Source organism: Lacerta agilis, chromosome 6 (assembly GCF_009819535.1).
Source record: "Lacerta agilis isolate rLacAgi1 chromosome 6, rLacAgi1.pri, whole genome shotgun sequence".
NCBI lineage: Eukaryota > Metazoa > Chordata > Lepidosauria > Squamata > Lacertidae > Lacerta > Lacerta agilis.
Window position 1 is genome coordinate 29,928,904 of NC_046317.1, and position 15,916 is coordinate 29,944,819.

General features: G+C 41.8%; 1 protein-coding gene across 2 annotated transcripts in view; it reads left to right on the plus strand.

The window, feature by feature from the left end:
• The first annotated feature begins 188 nt into the window (after positions 1–188).
• The window catches only part of FUBP1 (far upstream element binding protein 1), a 32,341-nt gene continuing 16,613 nt past the window's right edge, over positions 189–15,916 (plus strand). The window contains exons 1-8 of one of the 2 annotated variants that reach the window (XM_033151766.1): positions 189–410; positions 4,164–4,254; positions 5,021–5,083; positions 5,886–5,927; positions 13,553–13,592; positions 15,013–15,062; positions 15,151–15,222; positions 15,487–15,544. In XM_033151766.1, the coding sequence (XP_033007657.1) occupies positions 297–410; positions 4,164–4,254; positions 5,021–5,083; positions 5,886–5,927; positions 13,553–13,592; positions 15,013–15,062; positions 15,151–15,222; positions 15,487–15,544 (530 nt within the window). In that variant the 5' untranslated portion in view covers positions 189–296. The remainder of the gene's footprint in view (positions 411–4,163; positions 4,255–5,020; positions 5,084–5,885; positions 5,928–13,552; positions 13,593–15,012; positions 15,063–15,150; positions 15,223–15,486; positions 15,545–15,916) is intronic. The other variant, XM_033151767.1, reaches the window with a different exon arrangement.

Here is a 15,916-nt window from a genome sequence, read left to right on the forward strand (position 1 = left end):
CACATTTGCAAATCTCGGCCTGTAATTCGTCCCATCTCGCGATAATCTCCTCCCTTTTCCCTCTTCAAAAGGTTTCCCCCCTCCCTTTTCTTTACCTTCCCGCCTTGAAATCTCATGCCCTTTTCATAGACGTATCGGTCTCGCGAGCTCTTGCCGCGCGCCACCTCCCCCTCCCCACCCCCCGCCCTCCTCTCGTGGAACACGATGCGACGCAGGAATGTGAAAGGCTCCCGCCCGCCGCCATTTTCTTTCTTTCTTGGCAGGCAGAGAGTGCGGTAGGAAGCGGCGAAGCGGACATGGCGGATTACTCTACGGTACCCCCTCCTTCTTCGGGCGCGCCCGGGGGAGGCGGAGGAGGTGGCGGGGCAGTCAATGATGCTTTTAAAGACGCGCTGCAACGGGCTAGGCAGGTGTGTATCGTCGGCACCGGGCAATGGGTGCCGCTTCCCAGGCCGGCCTGGGCCGGCAGGCTTTTTCAAGCAGGCCGCCCAATTCGACCCTCCGTCGCTCGGCGTCCTGCGCAAGGGCGAGCGGGGCACGCCCCACCACCGCCACCGCCGTCCCGTAGGCCGCTCCTTCCGTTAGGAGCTGAGGCGGTTTTTTTGTTTCGTAGGCCTTTGGGAGGACTTTTCGGGGAGGGGCGCCGTAGTTCCCTCAGTGACTAGAAAAAGGGGGTGGAAAGAGAAAGTCCTGTGGCGCCTCGGTTCGATTCGCGCCTCACGGGAGCGAGGGAAGGAAGTGAGATTTGAGGGACACCATCACTCGGATTATGAGGGAATTTCTTCCTCGGGGTCCTTTCCCACCCTCTCAAGCCGCCTTCCCGTAATGGCGGCGTCCGCTCTACGTGCACCACCAACCCAGAGAGAAAGAGGCGGGTGGGTCGGCATTTCCGATTTCCCCCCAACTTCCATCTTCCTCGCTCGCTCTTCGTCCACGAGGACGGTCTCCTGCCTTCCCCGCATGCAATACCTGTACTTGTAGCGATTTTCATCGTTTGGTGGCACAGGATGAGGGAGGAATTAGCGCTCGTCCGGGGAGGGGGGGGGGGGTAGCCCCTTGTATGGTCGAGGCACCTTGAGTTTCCACCTCTTCCTTTACTTGGTAATTTTTTTCTGCCTTTTACTAACAGTTCAGGGTTTCCCTAATTTTTTTACACAGTCGCACAACACGGAGAAACCCGAAACACCGCTTTTATAAAATAGAAATGGTTTCTTAATAAGGTAGCTGGTCAACTCTTTCCTTTCCTCTTGTTCACATAGTAATTAGAAGGTGTTGTTTCTATATCACTTTATATGACCCCATAAGTTTTTAGATTAATTTTTTTCAGTCGCCTGCTATATAGGTGAGATAAGAGCATTTTCTAAATCAGAAAAAGACTTACTTTCGATTCTGTAAGAGGTTATTTGAAATACTATAGTTGTCAACTAGTCCTGACTGAAGAGTATCTATCCTGGTTGTGTGGTTTGGGGCAGTTGGGAAAAGAATTGGCTTCCTACTTGACTGTTGAAGATAATTGCCGCCATTTTTAGCAGTAATGCTTCCCTTCATTCTTGTTTCCTAGCAACTTACTTAGACCAGTTAGATGTAACAGCCAGCCCAAATTCAGAAAAGTGTTTGATCTAGGAAGCTCATCTCTTATTAATTTATAAAAGCAAAGAGAATTAAGAACATTTGGTTAAGAGTTCTTTGCCTTCAGCAGTTGCCAATATCTTTGTTCAAACTTTTCATACAAACTGAAAGCTCCAGCAAGACAGGATCACAGTCCTCTTCCTTGCAAGTGGGTGAGGTAAGGCAAGGAATCAAGTAAATTGTTGGTGTAGTTTTGTTAAACTTTAGTATGAAGCTTAATTTTCAGGGCCCAACACTACCACCTTACCCCATAGATGACTGAATATACTTGTCTATAAAAAGAGAAAGACATGAATTCTTTATAGCTGCACTCTTTCAAATAAACTAATAGATGAACCATTCTACACATTTTTTTAAGATACAGAATGGCTGTTTGAACATTGAACAAGGGGAAATAATTTTTAATTAGTTTCCGTTCTTAGTGGCTGAAGATAAAATCATGAAAATGAGGTGTTGGTACATTTTAAAAACAAAACAAATAAGGTTATGGGGTGCTTTTAATACATGCTTACAACAACAAATAAATCTTGACTAAGGGCAGCTTGGAGTAGTATAATGTGTAACTCATTCCTATTCCAAATCTGGCACACAGAGGTGGCTCAAGATACAGCATCATGCCATAATTCAGAGTTACATAAATGAGTCTGTTAAGACTCTTGGGTTTGCACACTCCCTACTTGTCTTTCACCTTGTACTGTAATTTCTTTCTGCTTTGAGATAGGCTGTGCTTTGTTGATTTGAACTGGCAGGCTTGTTTCTTTCAAACTAAAAAATAGAGAGAATCATAGGGAAGAGGGAGATGAAGGGAACATTCAAATGTAAGCCTGAGCCAGTTAGGTTGTATTTCATTTAGCCTGTGATACAGTATTAAACAATCAATTCTAAACACACTCAAAAGTAAGTTCTCCTGAAGTGGTGTCTATTAGATGGGGGAAAGTTCCACTGAACACATTTACTTGTGAATAAATATGATGTAGGCTCTTGTTTTTAAAATGGGAGAACCCAAATTTACAGGATCATAAATTAATTTCATTTTAGTCATTAAAAATGTGAATTAAAAATGTGATTCTCAGGTAGAGTAGAGAACATAAAATAAACAATCCACCATATAACAATAAAACAGCAAACCAAATAAAGGCAGTTAAAATAGAGTGAGATGATCAATTACCAACTTATTAAAATACCTGCACGCAAATAGGTATGGTTTGACCAGGTGCTGAAATTATGATTGCTTGGGCTGCAACCATAAGTCTTAGGATTGCATTCCACATATGCAGTGCCACCACAGCAAAGGCTTTACCACAGCACAACTAAAGTATGGCACCACATAGTGGAATTGCCCTGGTTATGGAACTGAAAAGCCATCTTGGGAGAATCTAAACACCCTGGCAGCCTGGCATTGGTGGATATGTTCTTTCAGGTATTTTGGTGGTGAGCTGCTTAGAGTTGAAAAGATAAGCATCAGCACTTTAAATTGTGTTTTGAAGCGAATAAACAGCTAATGTAACTCTTAGAATCACTGTGATGTCATTCCATCTGTCCAGAAAAAAAGAGCTGCATTCTGCCCTAACTTAAATTTCTGGATTGTCTTCAAGGGATAGAACTATGTACGGTGCATTACAGTAACCCAGTCAGTAGGTTACCAGAGCATGGGTCACTATGGTAAGACTATCCATGTCTAGGAACAGTTGTAACTTTTAAAAATACACTTTGTGTCACTGATGCTGCCTGTGCCTCTCGTGACAATGCTAGATCAAAGAATACCCCGAAATTTCACCCCTTCATTCAAGGAGAATATAGAACATGCTGTATACCTAAGTCTCCAGACATGGGCATCTCCTACAAATCTGAGTGTTATCTTGTCAGTGTTCAGCTGCAGTTTATTAGTCATCATCAATCCCATACTAAATCCAAGCACTGGTCTAAGCACATGCACTGCCTGAGATTTCAAAAGGATCTTCACTGACATTAACCTTCGGAAAATTTAGTGCAGTTACTATATGAAGTATCTATACACTGGCTTGTGGCCAGTTTACACCTTGGAAGAGGAGGAGCAACACTGCACTTTGACTTTAGGCAGGTACCCTCACTATATTGATTTAAAAGCCAGTTCCCTTTAAATTAATCATCTGGGCAAAATAGCAAGCAATTCACTGTCAGCTTCTATATGGCATGAGGTTCTGTAAGAAATTACTTGCGTGTTTGTGCCTGCCACAAGCAAGCACACAGCTTATGATAGCATAATTGGTTGCTGCTGTATTTCAACACTTGCATGTCTGATTCTTCCAGTTAAGCTGACATCAATTGTTCTTCTCTTAATATAAAGGTTTACCCTGATGTTTTCCTCCCAGAGCGAAAATCATAAATGGTTAGACAACTTGTGTTTAGTGTAATTTAATGCTTGACAACATATTAATGTATGGTGTAAGGTATCTGTAACAGCAAGTGTAAAAAAAATCATTCTTTGACACATTACTTTTTACAGCATAGTAAAAAAAAAAGACTTGATATGCTTGCCTTTGCTTTTCTTTCAGATTGCAGCAAAAATTGGAAATGAATCTGGAACATCTGTGAATTCAAATGATTACAGTTATGGAGGACAAAAAAGACCTCTTGAAGATGGAGGTATGCTGTCAATCAGTATATAAGACGCTAATATATTCAATTCTGAAAATTATAAATGATAGTGTGTGTATGAGTGCATGTGTTAGTTTAGCTTTTCTGCATTACTTTAATCATGGTTATTGATTAGAAGGTAGAATAGTCCATCTTCAACATGGATATGATCTTTTAGACATAACTAAAAACCTAAGGTAGGTAAAATACATATTATTTAAAATTCATCAGAAGCACGGTGTTTAAATATTTGTGACAAAGGATTAACAGCTCTAATTTATACGGAGAATGCTCATTTGTTAATCTCTTTCAAACCTGGTGGTTTGGTATCTTAAGTTACATTGTGCAGGCACAACATTTTAAAATGTAGTTATTTCATTAAAGAGACAAGCATTAAAATATTTGGAGAAATGTCTTATTCTAACTTGCTTGAACCTTTTGTTTGTTTTTAAAACACGTTACTGAAATGTGTAGCATTTTTTAATTTTTAAAAGCTTTTGTGGGCTTAACCGGGTTTAATATATTTATCTTCTAAAAGCAAAGCATTGTGTAATATTTTTTTTAATTTATGAAGACAGTTTCTGACCTTGGAGGAGAATGTAGGTTTTGAAGGATTATCATTTTGTTTACAGAAAATTTCTAAGGCTCTTGACAAGGAGTACTTGTGTACTTTATTAAAGTGCCTTTTATTATTAGTGAGGTTTTTAATATTCAAAAATGAGCTAATGATGCTTCAAATGATGTATGTAATGTATTCTTTTTATTTTATGTGTAGATGGCTCTTGGACAAGTCCGAGCAGTACAACACACTGGGAGGGAATGCCCTCTCCTTTTAAAGGCAGGAATTTTTATTTATTACCTGTGTTTAGTATGTAAACGTGAAATGAACTAGTGGATCTTTTGAAATGGATGACACAAATATTTCTTGGAATATGTGTCTGACTTTTACTGCACTTAATAATGGTGGTTCATCATATATTCCTGAATATGGGGTGGGACGGAAACATTTGAGGTAATTTTTATCAGTTATCTACGACTTTCACTCATACTAAACGGATTTGGATGGTAGTGATGGTAGTGGCTTTGAATCTGCTGTTTTGACGTTTTATGCCGTGAAATTTTCAGTATTTGGCTAGGAAGTCTGTATGACAGTTCCCAGATTGAGATTGTATTGCTATGTGTTGGTTGAATCTTAAATTTTGATTTTCTATTTAGTATTGTGGTCGTTGTCAGATATAATTGTAAAATGATTATTTCTCACAATGGTGGTCTTTTCAGTTTTTGTTACAGAAGCATCATTAGCTTTAGTGTCAAATTACTAATAATACAGCTAAATGTTTGTTAGTTATGTTTTAGTGAACTGGACATCTGTAATACTGTGTTTAAACCTGCGTGCCTTATTAAACCTTTGAACAGTTTATCTGATAAATGGAAGTGCTTTGCATTTTTCCCCCTTGACTATACTAACCAAGTGTTAAACATATAAGATTTTTCCTTGTTTAGATGACCTATTCCCTGAAATTTCAAAAACATGCTAAAATGCATTGGACAAGTTGCATTTTGCACTTCTGGAACAACCATTTATTTAAATTGCCTATCTTTGTGACAAAAAAACATTTTAAAAAATCTTACTTTTGCAGATCAACCAGAGCCTAAGAAAGTTGCTCCTCCAAATAATGATTGTAAGTATGTTTTTACCTTGTGGTCAGTTCTTAAGTGTACTTGTCAAAGCAAGTGTTTAGTATTCTATTCTATACATAATTAAGATATACCAATGTTTATGTGCATGCAGCAGAGTTGCTGGATGGTCTTGTGCCTCTATCCCCAGAAACAGTAATTAAATCTGCATTACAATGGTAGTACAACCACTTTTGAAACTGCACCACATGTGTTGTATAGAGGGATTCTGTTTGTGGGAGGGCTATCTTAAATAGGAGTGGAAGGTGCCTTTCTGAATCAGTCAGTATCTGCTTTTTAAAAACAGAATATTCATATTAATAAAAGGAATATAGTTTTGAAATGAGCCAAACATTAGATACAGTAGTACCCCGGGTTACGCACACCCCGTGTTGCGGACGTTCAAGTTGCGGACGCCCGCAACCCGGAAGTGTGTCCGGACCTCACGCAACCCCCAGATGCGCAGAAGCGCTCAAATAGCACTTCTGGGGTTTTGTGTGTGTGTTCGTGGTACGCACACACGCGTTACGTACTGCGACCCGCAACGGATCGCGTACGTAACCCGGGGCACCACTGTAGTTAAAAAGTGGTAGTTGGCAGGGTTTTACTCAGAAAGATATGATGTATTTAATCAGAACATGTATCCATAGAGCAGTATTGTCTTAAGTAACTTTCAGTGGGCAGCCAAAGGCTTTAGGCAGGAGTTTTCCCCTACTATGAGATACCTTGGGTCTGCTGCTGAGCTTTGGCCCTTACCTCCCTTTTTTAAAAAAAAAAATTTAATCGTAAGTATTTATTTAATAAAATCTATACACTATTTGATTGTTTAGAAAACTCAAAACAGTTTACAAAAGCTAAAACAGTAAAATCTACCACCTTACTTTAAAACATGCAAAAGTTAAAATACTAAAACAGAATAAAACTATCTCAGATTTCTGAGCATCTGGGTGAGCTTATCTAAACAGGAATGTTTTTAGCAAGCACTGAAAAGAGTACAATGAAGACACCTGCTTCATCTCAATAGGCAGGGAGTTCCAAAGTGTACGCACTGCCTCACTAACCATGATCAAGTTCATACAAATGCAGAACAGATATTATGTGGCATCTGTTAGTGTCAATTCTGCTGATCGAAGCGGTCAAGGGGACACATGTTGGGTAGGGCAGTCTCGTAAGTAAACTGGTCCCAAGTGATAGTAACACCTTGAACATGACCCAGTAGCAAATTGGCAACCAGGGCAGGTCTCTCAGCACAGGTGTTATATGCTGACAAGGCATTATGCACTAAACTGTAGCTTCTGGATCAAGCACAAAGGAAACCCCGCATAGAGCACATTGCAATAATCCAGTCTTGGAAGTAACCAGCACATGAGAATAGAACACAGCATTTGAGCAGTTGTCATGAAGTGATGCAAAAGACAAGCCAGGAGACATATGTAAACTTTCCATAGACAGATTGTTTGTGAGCTGCTAATCAACATATTTTGTTACCGCTTTTCAGCTTGGAGCAGCCTTTTATGTAGAAGAGAAAATATGGGAAAGGACATTGTATTCTATTATCCCTCTTGAGGACTATTTTCTTGCTCAATCCTTTCTTCTAATCAAGTTTTATATCTTGTTGGGCCCAAATATCCAGTGTAAAAAAGTTAAAAGTAAATTTAGACAGCGGGTTGGATTCAGTGTTGCATCCGAAGTTTGTTTGCCTCTGCATAATTTTCGCATATTCTCACATCATACCTTTCTCCTTTGAAAGGTTTTTTTTAAGGAGATGCAGGGACCTGTAACAGGGAAAGGATTGAAAACCCTTTTTGTGGCAGATGTCAGCTTCTGCTATGCTTGGTCAAAAGCAATGGGGTGGCTGCTTACATGGATTTGGAAGAAGACTATCTGAGTTCTATTATTAAATATGCTGCTGCTTTTAATGAAAAACTCAAAACAGAAAAATGTGTACAAATTTCAACAGGAAATTTCTTACTGCATAATTGGTTTCATAATAAGCCTGCAGACTTGTTTAGAGTTCAGTTATAAAAATCTTAACTGGTTAAGTAAGGTTACATTTTTAATGGGTTATAGAATGTTGTAGGCGCTGCAGCATGTTCTTTCAGTGCATTTGAAATGTGTGCTTCTCATCATGTTTACAAATACCTCCCATATTAATTGGTTAACACTATGCTGAACTTAAGTAGCAATGTACCCAATGAGAAAAGCTGTTCACAGGCATCCCATGCCTTGCCTTGTTGTCTGCTTATAATAGAGAATAGAGATATTAAAGCTTATTGAGCAGCTAGGTTCTATAATGGTACTTGGGAGACAGGTAGCAATATATGGCTGCAGCATAAAAGGATTGAGCACAGTATCTAGTTGGGGCAGGACACAGGTTCAGAGTATGGTTTGCATCAATTTGAATTTGTGTATGCACAGTAGGTCTTTGATTTGCCACTGTGCTGTGGAATTTAGAGTAGGTTTCTCATATGTGTAGCATTATGAAGGAGAGGGGTGTGGTGAATTTACTAAAAACCATTTTTCCTTCTATTTTTGCATTCTGAAAGACCAGGTAGTGACTTTGGAAATATTTTGTTAGATCCAAAGGCTTCCTTCTTTGTGTGGAAGATGTCTTTTCATTGGAGGACTGTTTTATATTTCATTCCAAAGAGCTGTGTAAGAAAAGTGAAACAACTATGTACTTACACTTACACAAGCAGTGATAACTCGTATAAACCCTTAATTCATATTTTGTGCAAACTCTTATACTAGCATTTACAGAAGTATTGGTAGAAAGGCATTAGTTTATATTTTCCTATTGTTAATGGTTTATTGCTCCAACCCATAGTTGCAATTATTGTATAGAGCAGCACATCTTTTGGTGTGTGAGAAACGCAGTCTGGAAGCCTGATAAGCACATTAGTCATTCAGCAAGGCGTCTCTATCTGTTGGTTAATATTGTGAAATACACAGAAGTAAAAGCAGCCTAATGTAAAAGTGTTGAGAAACTTGTTTGTGTTCATGCAAAGCGTCAGCTTTCTCAAGTCCATAAAGAAAGTTTAGTACAGTTTCTCAAAACTTGGGTCCCCAACTGGTGTCATCCCTGACCACTGGTCCTGCAATCTAGGGCTAATAGCTACTAGTGATTGATAGCCTTACTCTCCAAGAATTGGTCTAAAACCTTTTCAGGCTGTACAAGTTGGTGGCAAATACTAAATCTTGTGGTTGTGAATTTCATAGTTTAGCTATGTGCTACATGAAGAAATTCTTTCTGTTCAGAATCTTCCAAAGTACTGGATGGGTCGTCTCCATCCATTTTATGCACCTCTTAGCATACATTTTATTTGTATGCCGGCTTTCCATAGTTGAAACTATGCTTAAGGTGGCTTACAACATGACAAGATTTACATAATTACAAACATCACAGAAGTCATAAACAATAAATAAAACCCATCAAAAAGTACACAACCAAAGGGAAACAATTTCCACATAAATTGTAAGATCTGAAACTAAAGATACAACAATATCAATAACAGCAACAAGCTCTCTCAACCCCCCATAAACAATATTCCAACCCAAGAATGTTCAACAGCCTCAGTTTTTGTAGCTGGAGTCAGTCAGCACTCCACTCTCCCAGGCCAGATGGGAAAAGGCCAGCAAGGCAGGGGGCAGGTCTTCCAGGGCTTACAACCAAGATGGTCTCAGTTAAAACAACACAGATAAAAATTAAAAGAGGAGCCCTCTGCTGAGCAGCAATCACAGTCCTTGTGAAGCCTGTCAAGCCCTGCCCCAAGCCAGGTGGAGAGAGGCACGGGCAGGGCCCTTTCAAAACTATAATCAGGCATAGGCAAACTCGGCCCTCCAGATGTTTTGGGACTACAACTCCCATCATCCCTGACCACTGGTCCTGTTAGCTAGGGATGATGGGAGTTGTAGTCCCAAAACATCTGGAGGGCCGAGTTTGCCTATGCCTGCTATAAATCCTCACAAGTTGTAAGTTCCCTCATAGGACAGTTGTTTCAGCCCCATGATCATCTTGGTTGCTCTTTCTTGAAACTTTCCCAGCTCTACAGTATACCCCTTCGTAGTTGTGATGATCAGAAATTTCTTTTGAAATTTTATAGCCTGCCTTTCAGCCAAATGATACATGGCATACATATGCATTATAACCACAACAAGCATATAAAAAACAAAACAGTTGACACTTCAGATCATCATGAAAACCTACAAACAGCAGCAGGAACAATAAAAAATCCCACAGTGCATCTCACCTCTGGCCTCAAGAAAGGCACACAGGTACACATTATTCCAAGTGCATTTGAATTGAAGGCATTGTGATATGGGCTGGTAATGATTTCTAGAATGGAGCTTTCCTTTTTCACAGACGGCGGTCAACAATTTAATGTTATGCAAACCTGGCCGCCTCACTTCTCCAGGTCATTTATGAACAAGTATAAAGTGCAAGTCCCAGGATTCATTCTTGGCAGACCACACTTTATAGAACCATCCCATTTATTCCTCAGAAATCTGCCATTCACCTTCCATACAGTAGAGGACAGGTGCCACAATCCTCTAGAACAGATTTTGGGAGTCGGGAAGTGAAATAATTGAAAACTCTATATACTGAATGTTTGTTGTGATCTTTCAAGACATATAGCAGGGGTGGCCAACTCCCAAGAGACTGCAATCTACTCAGAGTTAAAAACTGGCAGTGATCTACCCCCTTTTTGGGGTTCAGGTCAAAGTTGTTGAGTTTTTTCAGGGAGCAGGTAAAATGTCGAGCTTTTTTAAGGGGAGCCGCAGTTCAGCTTCTTGGGGGGGGCAATGATCTACCAGCGATCTACTGCAGTCGTCCAGTGATCTACCGGTAGATCACGATCTATCTGTTGGACATGCCTGGCATATAGGATCTCCTTTTACTTTTTTGGAGCCCTACATTTTAAACAGCTGAATATGGACCCTAGCAATAATAGGCTTAACAAAAAAGAAAGTTACCGTATATCGCGGCGTATAAGGCGACTCGGCGTATAAGACGACCCCCCAACTTTTAATGTGAAAAAACAGAGTTTGGGGTATACTCACCCAGCCCGGGATCCATGGCTGCTGAGGCGGCGGCAGCGGCGGGGAGAGCGTCCCCCGCGCCACACAGGAGATTTCCGCGCTTGCCGCCCAAGCGCACAGCGGCCCCCATGGCTGCTGAGGCGGCGGCAGCGACGAGAAGCTCCCCGTCGGCACAAAGGAGGCCTCCGCGCTTCCCGCTGAAGCGCAGGACGGCCTCCACGGCTGCTGAGGCGTCGGCAGCGACGCCTGGGGCAGCGACGAGAAGCTCCCCGTCGCTGCAAAGGAGGCCTCCGCGCTTCCCGCTGAAGCGCAGGACGGCCTCCACGGCTGCTGAGGCGTCGGCAGCGACGCCTGGGGCAGCGACGAGAAGCTCCCCGTCGCTGCAAAGGAGGCCTCCGCGCTTCCCGCTGAAGCGCAGGACGGCCTCCACGGCTGCTGAGGCGTCGGCAGCGACGCCTGGGGCAGCGACGAGAAGCTCCCCGTCGCTGCAAAGGAGGCCTCCGCGCTTCCTGCTGAAGCGCAGGACGGCCTCCACGGCTGCTGAGGCGTCGGCAGCGACGCCTGGGGCAGCGACGAGAAGCTCCCCGTCGCCGCAAAGGAGGCCTCCGCGCTTCCTGCTGAAGCGCAGGACGGCCTCCACGGCTGCTGAGGCGTCGGCAGCGACGCCTGGGGCAGCGGGGAGAAGCTCCCCGTCGCCCCAAAGGAGGCCTCCGCGCTTCCTGCTGAAGCGCAGGACGGCCTCCACGGCTGCTGAGGCGTCGGCAGCGACGCCTGGGGCAGCGGGGAGAAGCTCCCCGTCGCCGCAAAGGAGGCCTCCGCGCTTCCTGCTGAAGCGCAGGACGGCCTCCACGGCTGCTGAGGCGTCGGCAGCGACGCCTGGGGCAGCGGGGAGAAGCTCCCCGTCGCCCCAAAGGAGGCCTCCGCGCTTGCCGCTGAAGCGCAGGACGGCCTCCACGGCTGCTGAGGCGTCGGCAGCGACGCCTGGGGCAGTGGGGAGAACCTCCCCGCCGCGCTTGCCGCCCACGCCCAGCCCGGGCTCCATGGCGGCTGAGGCAGCGGTTGCGGCTGGAGCGCCGGGGAGAGGCTCCATGCAGCCAGTGGCGGGGCGGAACTCCGGGTCATGATGTTGCCGGCGTACAAGACGACCCCCGACTTCAGAGAAGATTTTTCGGGCTTAAAAAGTCGTCTTATACGCCGCGATATACGGTACTATTGGTAAGGAGCAAAAAATAATGGGTTGTATCCAACACTACGCCAGCAGAGTTCTTCTTGCGCAACTAACTTCCCCTGCCTCTTCTTCCACCTGTGCCCTATAATCTGTTCTGGAGCGTTCTCCAACCTTCTGGAAAAGGTTCCCAGGGTGTATTGTGGACTACAGGGGAGGAATGGCATTGTGCTAGTGAACTAGCAGCATTAAATACAACCCGAAGTATTACAGCTGGAAAGGCTAGCAATAGCAGATTAAATCCAATACTGCTATTACAGGAGGTATCAGCTGCTGTAAAAAGGGGGGTGTGATTCTATCAAATGCAGTGGCATCAGGGTTCCACTGGCATAACAGGACTTGGGTTTCCTCTCTTCTGCCCCCTCCATCTGCTCCAGTGGGTCCCCCAAACTCTGGAGCTGATTTTGTGGAAGGGAACAGGAGAGGGAAGTTCTCTTGCTAACACTGCAATATATTGTGCTAGTGAAGCTGCAGTGTTGAATAGAGCCAATGACATTCTGTTACTAAAGTGGGAATCCACATGCAACTCATACCCCTTGCTTCAAAAGAGAGTGGGAGATGGGACTTTGGGTTGGTGATTGTTCATACCTAAGTACATACAGTGTGCTACCCCAACACAAAATCCTAATGCGTGTTTACTGACTGCTTATTCATTGGGATAGGAGAAGAAATCTGAGAGGTAATCATATTAAAGGTGAAGGCAAAAATGTTCTGCCCACTTCATAATAATGTGCTGTATAGCTCAAGGTATAAGGGCAGGGGGAGAGAGGGGAAGTTGTGCATAAGAGTAGGAAAAACAGTGAGCTTGGTCCTCGCTCTCCTATCCTTGTATTCTTGACCTACAGTTTGCAGCAATCTATAATTTGTAGCAATCTATAATTAGTCTTTACTTTCAGGCTGGCAGATTATGTCTGTTTTCCATGCATACCAGGGTTTGATAATAGTTTGCAATCCAGATATACCTTATGAAGCCTCATAATATGAGCTATCAGCAAAGTCGGAAGGAAATGGTTACGCTGGGCGTATGACAGGAGAAAAAGCCAGGCCTATGTCTCATTCTAGGCTCGTTCAATCATCAATGCATGGTTTGGTGCTCTGACCTCTGCTATTGTACCCAGTGCTGTATTTCCCTGTGTGAGATAATTATAGTGCAGTCTTATCCACCTCTATCCATTGAGTTCAGTGAGGATTACTCCCAGTACATGGGTTTAGGATTGTAATTGTAGTTGTGATATTTTGGGTTGACTGGGAGAGATGAAAAGTTATATATATGCAAATTGTTCATATGGTAGGCTTTGTGTTGCATCCGTTGTCATTTATTCCAGAACATTTAATGGAATTAAAATATTTATATATTTATTTTAGCCTTTGGAAATCAGATGCCACCCATGCATCAGCAACAGAGGTAGGATACTTTTTCTGATTCTTCTAAGATGTAACTGTACACATATTGACTTCTCCCAAAAATTTATAAAAGTACTTACAAATTGCATATAACAATCCCAAGCAGGAATGACTCCAATATGTTAATTCATTGACTTGGCAAATTTAATTTGTCCCTTATGAATAGACTTAAAAACTACCAGGAAATTTGGATCTGGTGTAACTTTACACCAGTTTAACTTGCATCAGCTTGCTTTACTTAAGCTAATGTGTATAGTATTACTCCCTTACAGTTGGTATATTTGTGCTTATTACGTACCTCTAATCAAGCATTGTACAGGCATGGATGCTTAGCTGTGAGAGCTTCAAATCTGAGCCTTCAAGGCACATTTTAGAAACAGGCAACTGATTAATAATGTAGCATGTGTGTGTGGTTTCTTAGAGTAACCATGCCACTTTCCAAAAAGTTATGATTTTTAAAAATATGCCATCCATATTAAACCAATGTTCTCTTACTGCCTTCAGCTAAAATTGAATCAGGGTGTTCTTCATTAATTTGATGGCAATGTATGCAAATCTGTCATTGCTACTCAAATCTCTTTGAAAATAAGATGCCAGTCAGTTCAGCATGACAGAGATATCATTGCCTCTTTCAAAATTTCTTGGACCAGTAAGGGTGTTACTGTTTAAGGACAAGAAATAAGGCTTAGATCAGCTTGATACGGTTCATTTGAAAAGGTAAATAAAAAGAACACGTTCATTACTAATTTTCCTCCTTCCTTGTAGAATAGATCATGCATGTAGTTTTATTGCATTTCCCCAATCTTTTCTTTCTTTTTACATAATACATGCTTTTCATATATTTGCTCTTATTTGTGATTTCTGTATTTTAATTAAAAGTAGACAGGGCTATTTTCTATTTACGTGGACTCAGAGGCATCTCCACCTGACCATGTTTTCTCCTGCATCCCCAGCAAATGGTCGCAAATTGTCCATTGCTGTTCTTGTGTGAGCAGAATAGATCTCTACTCACATAGTGGGGCTTCACCTTCCTCTCCTCCCTCCTACATGCCCCCCAAATCTGCTCTTGCATGTTGTGGAAAAGCAAAGTAAATTTTAGAGGCATGGAGGGGGATGCAGGATGGAGAAGATCAAGGTAAAATCCTATTGCATAAGTGGAAGTCCTCTTGTGCAAATCTCTGCCTTAAATCACATGTAGTGATTATGAAATTCAAATCTATTCAAACTATTGATATTATTGTACCTATTCATTTAAAATAATTGGCTACTGATAAAATTAATATCAGTTATTTGTAGGCTAGCAAAACTACAAATGTGGCAAAGAAAAAAAACTAATAGGAACTAGATAACACAATATAATTCTGAAGTTTATTGAGAGAATTCCAAGCAAGGTGCAATATAGTTTTTGTTATTTTCTTCAGGTCTGTAATGACAGAAGAATACAAAGTTCCTGATGGAATGGTTGGATTCAGTAAGTAGTGTAACCTTGCTATAAAGTAATTAAAATATACTGAATGCTATTAGTGCAATAATTCTGGTTTGTTTGTCCATTTTTCAAGTAATTGGCAGAGGAGGAGAACAGATTTCTCGCATACAGCAAGAATCTGGATGCAAAATACAGATTGCACCTGGTAACTATTTCATTTCCTGTTCTATTAATGAAAAGTATGGAACACAAGCAAGTAATGTTACAACCAAACCAATGTTTTTAATTATTTTCCAGTTTTTAGGAGAAACTATTTTGGAAACAAGTAATGGGTTAAATTTTGGATACATTTTGGACAATTGATTCTGAGTACCTTTTGAATGTGTAATTCAGTTTTAATGCATAACTGCTAGCTACTGATTTCTTTCTTCTTTAGTAGTATTAATTCTGTACTATTTCCATTTTATAGATAGTGGTGGCATGCCTGAAAGATCTTGCATGTTAACTGGAACCCCAGAGTCAGTACAGTAAGTGTTCGCTTAAAACTTTCAAATAGGCTGATGTGTTTTAAATGATGGTTCTGTATGTTAAAGAGCATTAGCGTACTATGTCAGAAATTACTTTCTGGTCTCCTAGGTGAAGAATGATAATTGTTTAGGCATGGCTAAATTTGTATAGTTTGAGGTTTTCCCCCAGGTATATCCAGTACATTTTAGCCTACCTTTCTCTTATCTGCACTATTCTGCAGATCTTCACGTTCTGTGTTTTTGATCGTCTGCATGCCCTGCCTTTTTCTTTTCGTGTCCATGCTGCTTATACTCAATGACATTTTTCTTGTCTTCCTTCCTAAATGGAAGTGCTGTGGGCAGTGTAAAGAGTCACATATTTTCATTTGCTGT